The 13,615-nt window shown below is 46.7% G+C and overlaps 1 protein-coding gene across 2 annotated transcripts in view; it reads left to right on the forward strand.

Moving 5' to 3' along the window:
• ABR (ABR activator of RhoGEF and GTPase) overlaps positions 1-13,615 on the forward strand; it is a 121,091-nt gene that overhangs the window by 35,011 nt on the left and 72,465 nt on the right. The window contains exon 2 of one of the 2 annotated variants that reach the window (XM_035138839.2): positions 11,690-11,892. In XM_035138839.2, coding sequence (XP_034994730.2) covers positions 11,690-11,892 — 203 coding nt within the window. Of the gene's footprint in view, positions 1-11,689; positions 11,897-13,615 lie in introns of both variants that reach the window. The other variant, XM_060268375.1, reaches the window with a different exon arrangement.

A 13,615-nucleotide genomic window follows, 5' to 3' on the forward strand; every position in this document is an offset into this window, starting at 1 on the left:
GCTTAGGTCCCTGCATGGCTCTCCTTCCCGCCTCTGATTTCCCGCTCGCCCCGGTCTCTGCTCGCCTTTCCACAAGAGCTGTGTGGCTCCTTTGGATCCCTTGGGCAGCCCCATTCTTGTCCTCTTAGGGCCGCACCGGTTGCCGTGGAGCCGTCCTTGGCCCAGGAACCTTTGGGAACTGTCTTCTCCGCTGGGCGGATGTGCGCTGGGAGCTGTTGCTCACTGGCATGTTCCATGCGCTCTGTTTAAAAAGAAAAACCTCCCTTTTCTTCCTTGGTTCCCTGGAGGTTTCGAACAAGATGGGTGGAGCTTGGAAACCCGGCTGGCAGGGGGAGTAAAATCCAGCCAGCATTTGTGGGGAGGAGGAGGAGGAGGAGGAAGAGGTGCCTTTCAGAGCGCAGGAGGAGAGAGCCGGATCTTGGCCAGTGCTTGTTGGAGTGTGCACCTGTGGGCATTGCCATTTTAAGGCACGCAGCCCCTTTTAAAGGCGCTTCATACAGCGGTATAGCAAACGTGACAACAGCCTTACATGTTTATGTATATAGGAAGATAACACTGTTCATCATTTTATAAATCTCTTTTTAAAAAATATTAATTTTTTTCATATAATCACATTACGTAACATCATAACCACTTACTTTATCTCTTTGGCTCAACTGAGCCTAACGGCTTCCCTCCCTCCCTCCCGTCTGATGGTTTACAAAATTAAACTTTACATCTGTGCATTTCGCTTCGTTTCCTATCCTTGTTATATCATTACCTAAAATATTATATTACTCAACCTGAATAGGTAGCAATTTCATCTTACAAATCTTCAGATAACCCTGCTAGTAATGTTAATTGCTAACAGTTGTCTTTCAATCATAATATAAATTTATTCGAGTTCTTTTGGAATAATAATAATAATAATAATAATATATTATTATTTTTACCCCGCCCATCTGACTGGGTTTAGAATGCTTGGTCTCGCTGGTTCCGGATTCTTCCCATCAGTTTTGCCAGTTCTGCAAAGTCCATCAGCTTCATAAACCTCTTATTGCGACTCCTTTTAGTTTTAATTAATCATTTTAATTATTATTATTATTTCTTCGTTTCATTTATGAATCACTGTTATTATTTCCATTTCGTTTCATTTACAAATTGCTTTCTGTGAAGTGTCGCAATGAGATTTCATACTACTGTTTTGTTTTTTTAAAGGCTCGCATGCAGAAAAATTGCACGCATATGCAAAAAGGGGAAATACGTTCTCAACTGCATGCATATTTATATGCCATTATTATTATTCTTTATTAAATTTGTATACCGTCATATACCCGCAGGTCTCAGGGCGGTTACAACATAAAATCACAAAGGGCATAGGATAAAAGGATAAAAGGATAGGATAAAAGGATAAAAGGGCATAGGATGTCAATCACCCAAAGGCCTGGTTAAAGAGGAAGATTTTTGCCTGGCGCCTAAAGGTGTATAATGAAGGCTCCAGGCGAACCTCCCTGGCGAGAGCATTCCACAAATGGGGAGCCACTGCAGAGAAGGCCCTGTTCTCATGTTGCCACCACCACCACCCCTCACGTGGAGGAGGCACACAAAGGGCCTCAGAAGATGATCTCAGGATCCGGGTAAGTTCATATGGAAAGAATTAAAACAGATAGGCTAAAATAAAATAAGTAAAACATTTGCATATATAAAACCAGTTTCAAATACATCTGGGTACTGACTGGGAGAACCCCGTCCCCCTTTAAACTTAAAAACTTGCTTTAACCCTTTGATACTCCAACCCTTCTTAATTGCAAAAGATCCTGAAATCTTCACTTTGGAGGTTTGGTACCCCTCTGGAATAGAGATGTAATTATGCAGGATTTGAGATTTCAGCAGGGACTGAGACTTCCAGATACTTTCTATATGATTTGCGTAGAGAACCTAGAACAGAACCATCGTTTTCAAGACAGCCCTCCTTGCAAGCCTGGCAAAATCTGGAACTATCCTAAATAATCAGATAGTCTTTACTTGGACTTCATTCTTTTAACCCACTTGCAGCTGTGCTGTTTCTATGTACCTACTATTTCTAGTTTATGGTTTCATTTTTCATCTTTTAATTTCCATCTGCTGTTATAACTGTTGCCTCTGTTTTCTATACATCAGAAGACATCACACACACACACACACACACACACACACACACACACACACACCCCAACTGCAGAGAACTCCCCTCCCCGGAAAAAAACACAACGTTTTGGGATCCAATCCCTGTATAGGAATTCTACTGTTTCTTACCTCCCTGCTGCCCATTTTCCAGCCCTTTGAGATTCCTTCAAAGGTTCCCCTGCCAGAACCTGATGCTCTTAATTCCATCTGTTTGCACAAAACAATTTCCGTGGCCAATTGAGTGTGCTGCCGCCGCCACCAGTTAACACTCATTAGTAATAAAACCTGAATTTTTTTACACTCTAATGAGCGTGGGATATTTCTCTTGCCTCCCCCTCCTTTTGCAGGGAATTTCTCTCTGCAGCTTACGCTGCTTTCATTAATTCCATGGATGGATGGATTGATTGATTTTTAAAATCCCACCTCTTCCACAAAATGTTCAGGTCAGCCTATAAGGGTTCTGCCCTCAAGTTCCAGCCTCATGACGACTCTGTGAGGTAGGCCAGGCTGAGGAGGCAGTCGCTGGCCTGATGTTTCAGGACCCTTGCCTGAGCATTCCAAGTTTTAATTCTGTTTATTCTTGGGTTCCCCCCCCCTACTGTAGCTTGTTTGGGGTGGGGTGGGGTTCAAAGCTTTGAGTTTGATTGTTGAAATGCATCCCCCCTCCAAAAAAATAATAATGTTGGGAGGCATCCAGTACAAAGGTACTGAAATGGAATCATAGAATAGTAGAATTTTAGAGTTGGAAAGGTCATCTAGTCCAGTGTTTCCCAACCTTGTGCCTCCAGATGTTTTGGGACTACAACTCCCATCATCCCTAGCTAGCAAGACCAGTGGTCAGGAATGATGGGAATTGTAGTCCGAAAACAGCTGGAGGCACAAGGTTGGGAAACACTGATCTAGTCCAACCCCCTGCAATGCAGGAATCTCAGCTAAAGCACCCATGACAGATGGCCATCCAAGGTAGGAGTCACATGCTTTCCTCCACCCCATTTTAGCCCCACCCACCACTGGCACATGGCCCTCACAAAGTACCCCTCAGGCCCCTGAGAAGCCTTCTTGTATTATGAGGCCGCATGTTTATTATAGTTAAAGGACTGGTGTCTGTTGAAAAATCCAGAGATTTTGGACTTGGAAGGGTATGATACCCATTTTGGATGGCATGCATACCTTAATTATGGAAAAACAAGAGCTTTACTAATCACATCATACATGGTGTGGGACAAATATAAAAAATATGGGACATACATGGTGTGGGACAAATATAAACAATATTTAGAGCCCAAAACCCCAAAGTGGGTGTTGCCACTAGAGGCAATTGCAGTTAAAAAAAAGAGAGAGACCACGAAATGGATAACGTATATGGTGTTATTAACAGAAGAAAATGGTCAAATAAAACTTAAAAGATATGAGGATATAAAAGAATATCTCTCCAGCTGGTTAGATTACCACCAATTGTTTGAAATGTTTCCCAAGGTTCTAAAGGCAGAGGCAGGGGAAAGAGGAGGGGGCAAGGGAAGAAAGAGGGCAGGAGTATGCCAAGGCAGGGACATGACTTGTTCTGGGTGTCCTCCGTTTCTTTAAATGATTTATTTTTCTCTCTGTCTGGGACGCAGTTCAGGAATCGCCACTCCGAATCCTACGCCCAGCCTGGCTCCTTGCTGTGACAAAGATAGTCCCGCGGACAGTGCGAGGGGAAGCGAGTGTGAATTATAAATGTTCTTGGCAGGCGAAATAATTTGGGCTTTTGGTGTGCGAACATTCCCAGGCGGAGGGGTTTGCCAAGTACGCTCTGCACGCTCGGAACCTGAAAAGTGTTTGGCTGTGCCTTCCTGCGGGGAGAGCGGTTGTGTGGCTTGCATTAATTGTGCCTTGGGCAGGTCACAATTTGACTTCACCCCTTAGTGGTGCGCTCCATTGTCTCTCAAGACAGACAGATGCCATAAAATAATAAATAAATCTGCCCATTTCAATCAGGGAACAGCTTGTTACTTGGACCATTGAAGCTGGGATTGGGAAAGCTTAGGGCGGGGTGGGAAGGGGCTGAAAGTGGACCCCAATACCTCTCTGTGTGGCCCTCAGGACACTCTCCCCAAGCCACACACTGCACTGATTTGCACTTTCTTTGAGTGTTTTTGCCTGGCTGTAAAAGTCTCCCCTTGAACACTTACCCTGCCTCCTTGCTTACCTGGGTGAAGAAAGGTAACTATATGTAAATACAGAGCCCTTTGACTTGAATCATAGAATCATACCAGGGTAGAGTTGGAAGAGACCACAAGGGCCATCCAGTCCAACCCCCTGCCAAGCAGGAAACGCCATCAAAGCCTCTGCTTAAAGACCTCCAAAGAAGGAGACTCCACCACACTCCTTGGCAGCAAATTCCACTGCCGAACAGCTCTTACTGTCAGGAAGTTCTTCCTAATGTTGAGGTGGAATCTTCTTTCTTGTAGTTTGAATCCATTGCTCCGTGTCCGCTTCTCTGGAGCAGCAGAAAACAATCTTTCTCCCTCCTCCATATGACATCCTTTCATATATTTGAACATGGCTATCATATCACCCCTTAACCTTCTCTTCTCCAGGCTAAACATACCCAGCTCCCTAAGCCGTTCCTCATAAGGCATTGTTTGAGTACAGTGCCTTTGAGCATGTTAAGAGTGCACGTGTTTGGGACCGAGGGAGCTATAGAACTCTCCAGGGAGAGCGATCTAGACGGCTTTCGAAAAGGATCGGGCCAATTCAGGGAGGAGAAGGCAGTCGATTGCTAGCTCAGCCACCCAGGTTGTGGGTTTGAGCCCCACGTTGGGTAAATGATTCCTGCCTTGCAGCAGGGGGTTGGACTAGATGACCCTCGGGGTCCCTTCAAACGCTACAATTCTACGATACTTCACGATTGCTATGCTCTGCCTCCACGGTCAGAGGCAACAGTGCTTCTGAATTCCTGTTGCTGAAAACCCCTGGAGGGGAGAGTGTTCTTGTGTTCGAATCCTGCTTGCGGGTTTTCCACAGCCATCTGGCTGGCAACTGTGAGAACAGGAGGCTGGACTGGGTGGGCCACTGGCCTGATCCAGCAGGCTTTTCTTATGATTGTTGTACGCGCCAGGCATTTTAAACCACGGCTGAGGTTCCCTCCCAGCTAAGCAGTCTTGCTCTCATTTGCCATTTCTGTCATCTGCCCTCCACCAAAAAATAAAAATAAAGAATTGCAGAGTTCAGGTACAAACACTGCTCAGTGCCAGGCTACTGAAAGGGCGGGGGTCACGCAGGGCGGCCGGATCAACAAACCACCTCTTCATATTAACATGCAATGCAAGGAGGCGAGTTCGAAAGCAGTGGGGAACCACGAGACGCCTCCGCCTGTATTACAGTTTTCACTGCTCAGCTGAAGTTTCTAAAATGACTTCTGAACGGTGGGGAGAAAAGAACGATTAGACGAGGTTCCCTTAACAGGTCCTGGCATTAACCTCACAAACCGAGATCGAGAAAGCACGTTTGCAAGCTAGTTGGGGAAAATCAAACAGTCTAATGCAGGCATCCCCAAACTGCGGCCCTCCAGATGTTTTGGCCTACAACTCCCACGATCCCTAGCTAACAGGACTAGTGGTCGGGAAAGATGGGAATTGTAGTCCAAAACATCTGGAGGGCCGAAGTTTGGGGATTCCTGCACTAGATGTCAAGGAAATAAACAACTGCCTGGAAATGTCTTTGGTGATTGAAGCTACGCAAAGCAGCTGCTCTGTCATTGGGTCGAGACCTATCCCCTGAATTAAACCAAGATTCCAGTCCTCATGGTTCGGAATTAAAGGCTGGCTTAAACAGGAGCATGCTGGGAAAAGGCAGTGACTGGCTCCCCAAGTCGCAGAAGCTTCAAGGCTGAGTGGGGATTTGAACCCTGGTCTCTCCCAAGTCCTAGTCTGATGCTCTGTAACCCCTTCACCACGACTGGACTCACGTGGGGCGGGCGGGTTGAGAGCGACATCCAGTTCTGGCCCTCGAGAAGAAAATGCCTGGGCTCCCCCATCCCTTAATTGCTTCGGTGAGCGTATTTCGCACCCAGGCCCACTTGGTGGATCAAGCAGAAAGACCAACCCGCCTCAGTAGATCTGGCAGGCCTGAAAACTCCTCATTCCGCTGCCTTGCTCTTGGTTGGATCTCAGCAGGCAGGAGTATTATCTATTCTAACCTCTCTGGGTGGAAAGGGCCCACCCGCCTCACCCCAGGAATCAGGGGGGGTGCTCCCTGCTTTCCCTCTTACGCCCCACCCCACCCCTTTTGCCACAAAAGCTGATTAGGGTGCTCGTCGGGGAGGAGGCGCATCGCCCCACCCTCATCCATGTTGTGGGCACCTGAGTGGCTCTTACAGCTGCAGGAATTGCATCACTGTGGGATGCGGTAGGAGGCGGTTGCCGTGGCGACGGCACAGACCTCAAGCTGCTAGGGAAGGAGCCTTGCGTGGGATTTCGATGGGGAGGCGGGAGCTAAAGCAGAAGGGCAAGGGGAGTGGGGTTTTTTTCAGGGGGGTGGGTTTCATAGCAAAGCCTAGGAGATGATCCTGGCAACAGACTGTGCTTGAATGGGAGCTTTAAGGCAGCGATAGGCCGTGTTTGCTGCTGGGAATTGTAGTCTGGCAACATCTGGATGGTGCCAGGTGGGCAAAGGCTGCTCTGGGGTAGAGATGTGGAGGCACGGAAAAAAACCCAGAAAAATTTGGGGAAAAAACCCTGGGTTTTTCCCCGTTTTTCCCCTGAAGCCTTTTTTGTTTTTTTTCTTAAAAACTGGAAAAATAAAAAATAGATTATGGAATGTTTTATTTTAACGTGATGAATAAAATATTTTAAGATAAGGGGTTCAAATATTTTATAAATCATTTCTAAAAAATATGTATGGTATCAGATTATTCTAATTTCTGTGAGGACAAGCAAGTCCTAGGTAACAAACTGAACTCTCCAATGCAAGAATAAGATACATTTCTTCCTTTAGGAGGTGCTGTTGTCGCCAGAAAAGAAAAAGGTTTCAGTTTTGTTTTTGCACACGTGTGGTATGCATTCGTTCTGTTCCTCTTCACTAGGCCTCAAAGCACTGGAAGAAAATATAGAGCAACGAAAAGGGCCTGAAAGTATATGTGCTGCCGTGGCAATCAGAGAAGTGTTATGAAAGAAAAAGAGAAATGAAAATATTTTAAACATTAAATGCTGTAAAACAGTCTTTAAAAAGTGAAATAAACTAATTTAAGCATATAGTAGTAGTAGCTAAAGTGGTTAACAGACCACACACATCAGTGTGAGGAAATACACAAGGTCTCATGGGCAAACATGGGAGGTGGAGTAAGCATGTTGCATAGAAACAGTGATGAATGACAAGTTAAATTTCAGTTACTGTTTGGATACACTATATTTTTAATATGCTAGTTGTGATAATTTTATGCCCATTAAAATTTAGTTATATTTTATGTTTCTAAAGTAACAGATTGACTTTCAATCTGGAAAAGAAAAAAGAAGTGCTAATGTAGCCATTTTTTCAATTTTTCTGAAAATTTCCGTTTCCCCCCGAAAAAACCCGGAAAAAACAGGTTTTTTCCCCGAGCTTAAAAAATTTCGGAAATTTTACATCTCTATTCTGGGGGGAGACGTGGTCCTCCAGATGTTGTTAGGTTCCCATCTCACTAAAACACGAGCCTGTTAATCTCAGAGTTGTGGGTTCAAGTGCCACGCTGGGCAAAAGATTCCTGCATTGCGGAGGGTTGGATTAGATGACCCTCGGGGCCCCTTCCATCTCTACAATTCTGTGATGCTGTCTCCACCGACGGCCAGCGTGATGAGAGGTGTAGCCCAGCAAAGTCTGGAACGCACCCAGTTTGCTGCCCCTGTTTTTAAGGAGAAACCCTTGTTTGAAAGAGCAAACTCACATAAAAATTAAGGTTTGCAGCCAGGCGGAAGTAAAGGTCGAATGACGAAGTGCGGCTTCTTTTGCTAAATTTATGCCCTTCTATAACACTACTGGAACCCCGTCAGCTTAGAGATAATTGAAAAGATATCTGCCCCAGTGCTCTGAAACAGTGACTGCAAAGTAATAATAACAATAATTAATAATAAAGAGGCTCAATGTGGTGCCTTCCATAGTTCTGGTTACAGGTAGGTAGCCGTGTTGGTCTGGGTCGAAGTAAAATAAAAAAATTCCTTCAGTAGCACCTTAAAGACCAACTAAGTTTTTATTTTGGTATGAGCTTTCGTGTCCATCAGGTATCTGAAGAAGTGTGCATGCACACGAAAGCTCATACCAAAATAAAAACTTAGTTGGTCTTTAAGGTGCTACTGAAGGAATTTTTTTATTTTAATAATAAAGAGAGTACTGATAGGGGTATTGTTGTTGCCACTGCTCTCCTTTTGAAAGGAGGTGGTCAAAAATGTTCCTCTTTCTCTTGGGGATTTTCGTTTTGTGGCCTCTTAATTGTTTTCTTTGGGGGGGGGGAGGTTTATCTCCAGTTTATTTCTTTCCCCACTGTGACACCTTCCTTGTTCTGCCCTGGGGAAGAGGATTTGGGATGCAAAGCTCAACCCTCAAATTTCCCTAGGACAGAGATAAAGAGCGCACAGTTCGACACGGAGACATTTGCATGTTGTTCCATGGCCATGACTCTCCCGGAATGTTGCAAGTTCTCTGGAACTTGCAACTTGGTGCAGAAGCGTCACTAAACTCTCAAATTACCCTGCAGTAAACTGGGTCAATTGGTATGTTACCTGGAGAGTCACCCAAATCTTGCGGCATGGGCAAGAGCATCAGAAGAGAGCTGGTGGATCGGGCCAGTGGCCCATCTAGTCCTGCATCCCGCTCTCACGGAATCATGAGGACTAGTAACTTGCCTCTTGAAAACAAAAGCGAGCTTCTCCGAAAGCTGAATTCTAGTGTCAAAGGGAAGAACCTGAGAAGAGCCTGCTGGATCAGGCCAGTGGCCAATCTAGACCAACACCCTCTTCTCACAGAGGTAGGTTGGCCTGAGAGACAGTGACCGGTCCCATTCTCACCCAGAAAGCTTTGCAGCTGGGGCAGAATCTGAACCCTGGATCTTAACATCTGGCACCCTTAACCACTACACCAGCCTGGTGCCCTCCAGATGTTTGGAACTGCAACTCCCACAATTCATCTTGTGAAATGCCCTGAGATCTTTGGATGAAGGGTGGTATATAAATCTTAATAATAATAATAATAATAATAATAATAATAATAATAATAATAAATATTAGAACTGCTTCCACGGCAAAGCTGTTGCATTTGAGGTGATTTCTGGCAATGCAAAAACCTGAATCTGCATTCACACATTCAGGTCATTCCTTCCGCCTCCCCCAACCCCCATGAATTTCAGAGGCAGGATAAATTATGCAGCGCAACTTAACATGTTTCATTGGGCCCGACTGTTGCGAGGTGGAGATGTTGCTTGTGGGGTGTTTTGTTTTTAACCATCAGTTTTGCAGGATCGGGGTGGGTTTCCTGCTTCACCCCCAAGCACACAGGGGCCCAATCATATTTCGAATGTGATTGGGGGTGGGTGGGGGTGGCCCCTATTCTCCCTCCCTCCCTATAACGCAGCCGCCTTCTCAAAAGAAGCACCTCGGTCCTGGCCTGGACTTGCCACAGCCAACTGGCAGAAAGCATCGGGCTTCAAGGCGGCGGATTCAAGGACGCGTGGTTAATTGTGCAAAAGTGGGGAAGTGTGTCAGGCTGTTGGGGAGGGGGAGCAAGCAGGGGCCGCACGCCTGACTGAGTGCAGAGTGGGTAGCTGGGATGCTCCAGGAGGTAATAATGTGCTAATGTGAGAGGAGGGAGTTGGCGCCTCTGGGGAGGGAGGGGGCGGCAGCTGGCACCTGCCCACTTTCTTGTATTCCCACATCTGCATTGTGTTCATCTGGGGTGCCTTATTTTTGCAGAGAAGGGTCTGTGCACAGACTTGTCTGTGAACAAGAGTCCATGCCATGCAGGAAATCCCAATTTCCTTTCCCAGAGATGCCCATTGACCATGGGATGGGGCATAGCTCAGTGGCCTCTGCCTGGCTTCAGTCTGAGGCAACTGGCATCAGCCCCCCTTGATGGCCGAACCATGCGGGGGCTGTAGGTTCGGAGGCATCTGGGGGGCTGGCAGGAGGAGGAGGAGGCAAGAACATTAGCAAGTTGGCTTGCCAGAGAAGGGTCCCTATTTTGGCCCCTAGTGATGCCCACGGTGGCACGCTAGCTGCTGCTATAAAGGGGTGCTGCCTGGGAAAATGAGGGGCTAGGGGAAGTGACATCAGAACCCCGCCCACCGATGCTTAGAAAAGGGGGAAGGGGCTTTAATAGCCAGATGACAATTCAGGTGTGAGAGGTTTACAGCGGGGGCTCAGAATACAGGCAGCCTCACCTTGATGTTCCAAGGCACCGTACGTTTAAGTGAAATTGTGTATATTTGAAACACGGTAGGGAAATCCTACAAACACCCCATTCTGCCCCCTTTTGTGACGTTTTCGGGACTCTTCACTTCTGGGATTGGTGCAATGGGCACACGCAGTCATACACATATTGAATGCACATAAATGGGGGGTGCTTGTATGAATATGATTTTCTTGTTGTTGTTGTTTAGTCGTTTAGTCGTGTCCGACTCTTCGTGACCCCATGGACCATAGCACGCCAGGCACTCCTGTCTTGCACTGCCTCCCACAGTTTGGTCAAACGCATGTTCGTAGCTTCGAGAACACTGTCCAACCATCTTGTCCTCTGTCGTCCCCTTCTCCGAGTGCCCTCCATCTTTCCCAACACCAGGGTCTTTTCCAGGGAGTCTTCTCTTCTCATGAGGTGGCCAAAGTATTGGAGCCTCAGCTTCAGGATCTGTCCTTCCAGTGAGCACTCAGGGCTGATTTCCCTCAGAATGGATAGGTTTGATCTTCTTGCAGTCCATGGGACTCTCAAGAGTCTCCTCCAGCACCATAATTCAAAAGCATCAATTCTTCGGCGATCAGCCTTCTTTATGGTCCAGCTCTCACTTCCATACATCACTACTGGGAAAACCTAGTAGAAATGATTTTCTTAATAAACGTATTAGTCCTCTCTTCTTTTTTTCACAGAAGTAACTCAAATGGACTTACAACAAATTTCAATATTCTTATTCTTAGTCACTTCTTTTTTTAATAGAAGTAACTCAAGCTAATTTACAAGAAATCAATAACAACATTCTGGCGGTAATGCTACGCCAACAGGGCAGTTAGAGTGTCAAACTAGGATCTGGGAGAGACCAGGGTTCGAATCCCCTCTTGGGCATGAGGCCTACTGGGTGTGTGACCTTGGACCTGCCTCTCACCCTCTATCCCTACCTCACAGGGTTGTTGTGTGGGATTAAACACGGAATGGGAGAACCATGTATGCCGCCTCGAGCTCCGTGGAGAACAAGGCGGGATAGAAATGCAATAAGTAAACGAATGAATGAAAACAATACATGGCGCTCTTACGACTTGCCGCCATCGTGGCCCAGAGCTCCCCGTCAGACTTTGAGTGACCGGCCCTCTCTCTCTGGTCCTGTTGACAGATTTCAACTATGGCATGGAGGATTATGACGCCGAGGGGAACGAGGAGCCCAAGGTCCCCCCTGGGGGTTCGGAGACCATGCCCTACATCGACGAGTCTCCCACCATGTCGCCTCAGCTCAGTGCCCGCAGCCAAGAGGGCGGGAACGGCGGAGACGGGTGCGAGAGCCTCTCGCCCACCCCAGCAGATGGACTGGGGACTGTGGTAAGTGTTTGGGGGTCCGGGCAGAAATGCCATCCCCCCTTTGTTGTTGCTGTTGGTTTATTATCTGTTGCTATGATAGCATATGGTGTTTGAAGTGCTTTGCATTTACCGAGTCAGGCTGCTTGCCCACCTAGCTCAGTATTGTCCGCACGGACCGGCAGCAGCTCTCCAGGGTTTCAGGCAGGGCGTAATTTTCCAGCCCTCTTTGGAGAGGAGTCCCATAGTTTTAACTCTGTTCTGTGTGAAGAAGTCATTTCTGTGGGACAGATTGTGGAGGGGGGGGGCAAACGTGATGGGTGGCTCCCCCCCCCTTTTGCTGTTTAAATTTGAGCATGGGAGAGGCGGGCCCATCTTTAAAACCTGGCTGGTGCTGTGTTTGTTTTATTTATTTAATGTGTCTAATTCGGCGATTCTCTCGTGCATACCAGTGCTGGAGCAGGTCGTGGGACATTGGCATTTTTAAAATTCGAGAACTGATAAGGCGTTGCGGAGGTGAAAAGGACTTTGCAGAGTTGTTTTGCATGTTGTGAAAGGCAGGTGAGGTGGGAATATGATCTTAAACCTTATGGAAAAGGCACCAGTGCCACATTTGCAGGGTGCTATTGGCCAGCGTCTGGGAAGCCTCTCCTCCTAGACCCACCCGAGGCTGTGCGGCTACCATAAGCAGTTTGATGCCCTCTCAACAGCTTTAGTCTGTTACAGATGCCACAAAATACCCGTTCTGCATTCATAAGAACTCCCACCTTCCACTGCAGCAGCATCTGCCCTTTGGAACTCCCTGCCTGTTGACACCAGGCAGGAGCCTTTACTGTACTCTTTTCTGTGCCTGATTAAAACCTTTCCATTTCGGCAAACCTATCCAGCTATCTGGAATGTAGCACGTTTTAATTTGTTTTTAATTTATTGCTTATTTTAATTTTTTGAACGTTTTAAACTATTGTGGTTAATTGTTTTCATTGCATTGCAGGGGGTTGGACTAGATGACCCTTGGGTCCCTTCCGACTCTTAAGATTCTACAATCTGTTCTTTTAACATTTTATCTTTTCTTTTTTGGTAAACTGCTTTGAGAGTTTGTTTTGCATTTTTGCAATCCAGAGGTGTATTAATTTTATGAAACGTGGCTGAAGGCTGCGGTACGAGGGTACTCCCCTTGGTCTTGAGTGCTTGCTGTTTCCTCTTCTTCATCTGGCCCCCGAGGCCTTGGGCAGAGAGGGCTCTTTCACGGCCTGCTACCTGGGAAGGCAAGGAAGGGCCAGAGCTCAGCATCAGAGCACCTGATCTGCATGTAGAAGGTCCCAGGTTCGATCCGGCATCAGTCCTTATTACAGAAGCATAGAATCATAGAATCGTAGAGTTGGAAGAGACCACAAGGGCCATCCAGTCCAACCCCCTGCTGAGCAGGAAACCCCATCAAAGCATTCTTGACATATGCCTGTCAAGCCTCTGCTTAAAGACCTCCAAAGAAGGAGACTCCACCACACTTCTTGGCAGCAAATTCCACTGCCGAACAGCTCTTACTGTCAAGAAGTTCTTCCTAATGTTTAGGTGGAATCTTCTTTCTTGTAGTTTGAATACATTGCTCCGTGTCCGCTTCTCTGGAGCAGCAGAAAACAACCTTTCTCCCTCCTCTATATGACATCCTTTCATATATTTGAACATGGCTATCATATCAGCCCTTAACCTTCTCTTCTCCAGGCTAAACATACCCAGCTCCCTAAGCCGT

Source organism: Zootoca vivipara, chromosome 15 (assembly GCF_963506605.1).
Source record: "Zootoca vivipara chromosome 15, rZooViv1.1, whole genome shotgun sequence".
Classification (NCBI taxonomy): Eukaryota; Metazoa; Chordata; class Lepidosauria; order Squamata; family Lacertidae; genus Zootoca; species Zootoca vivipara.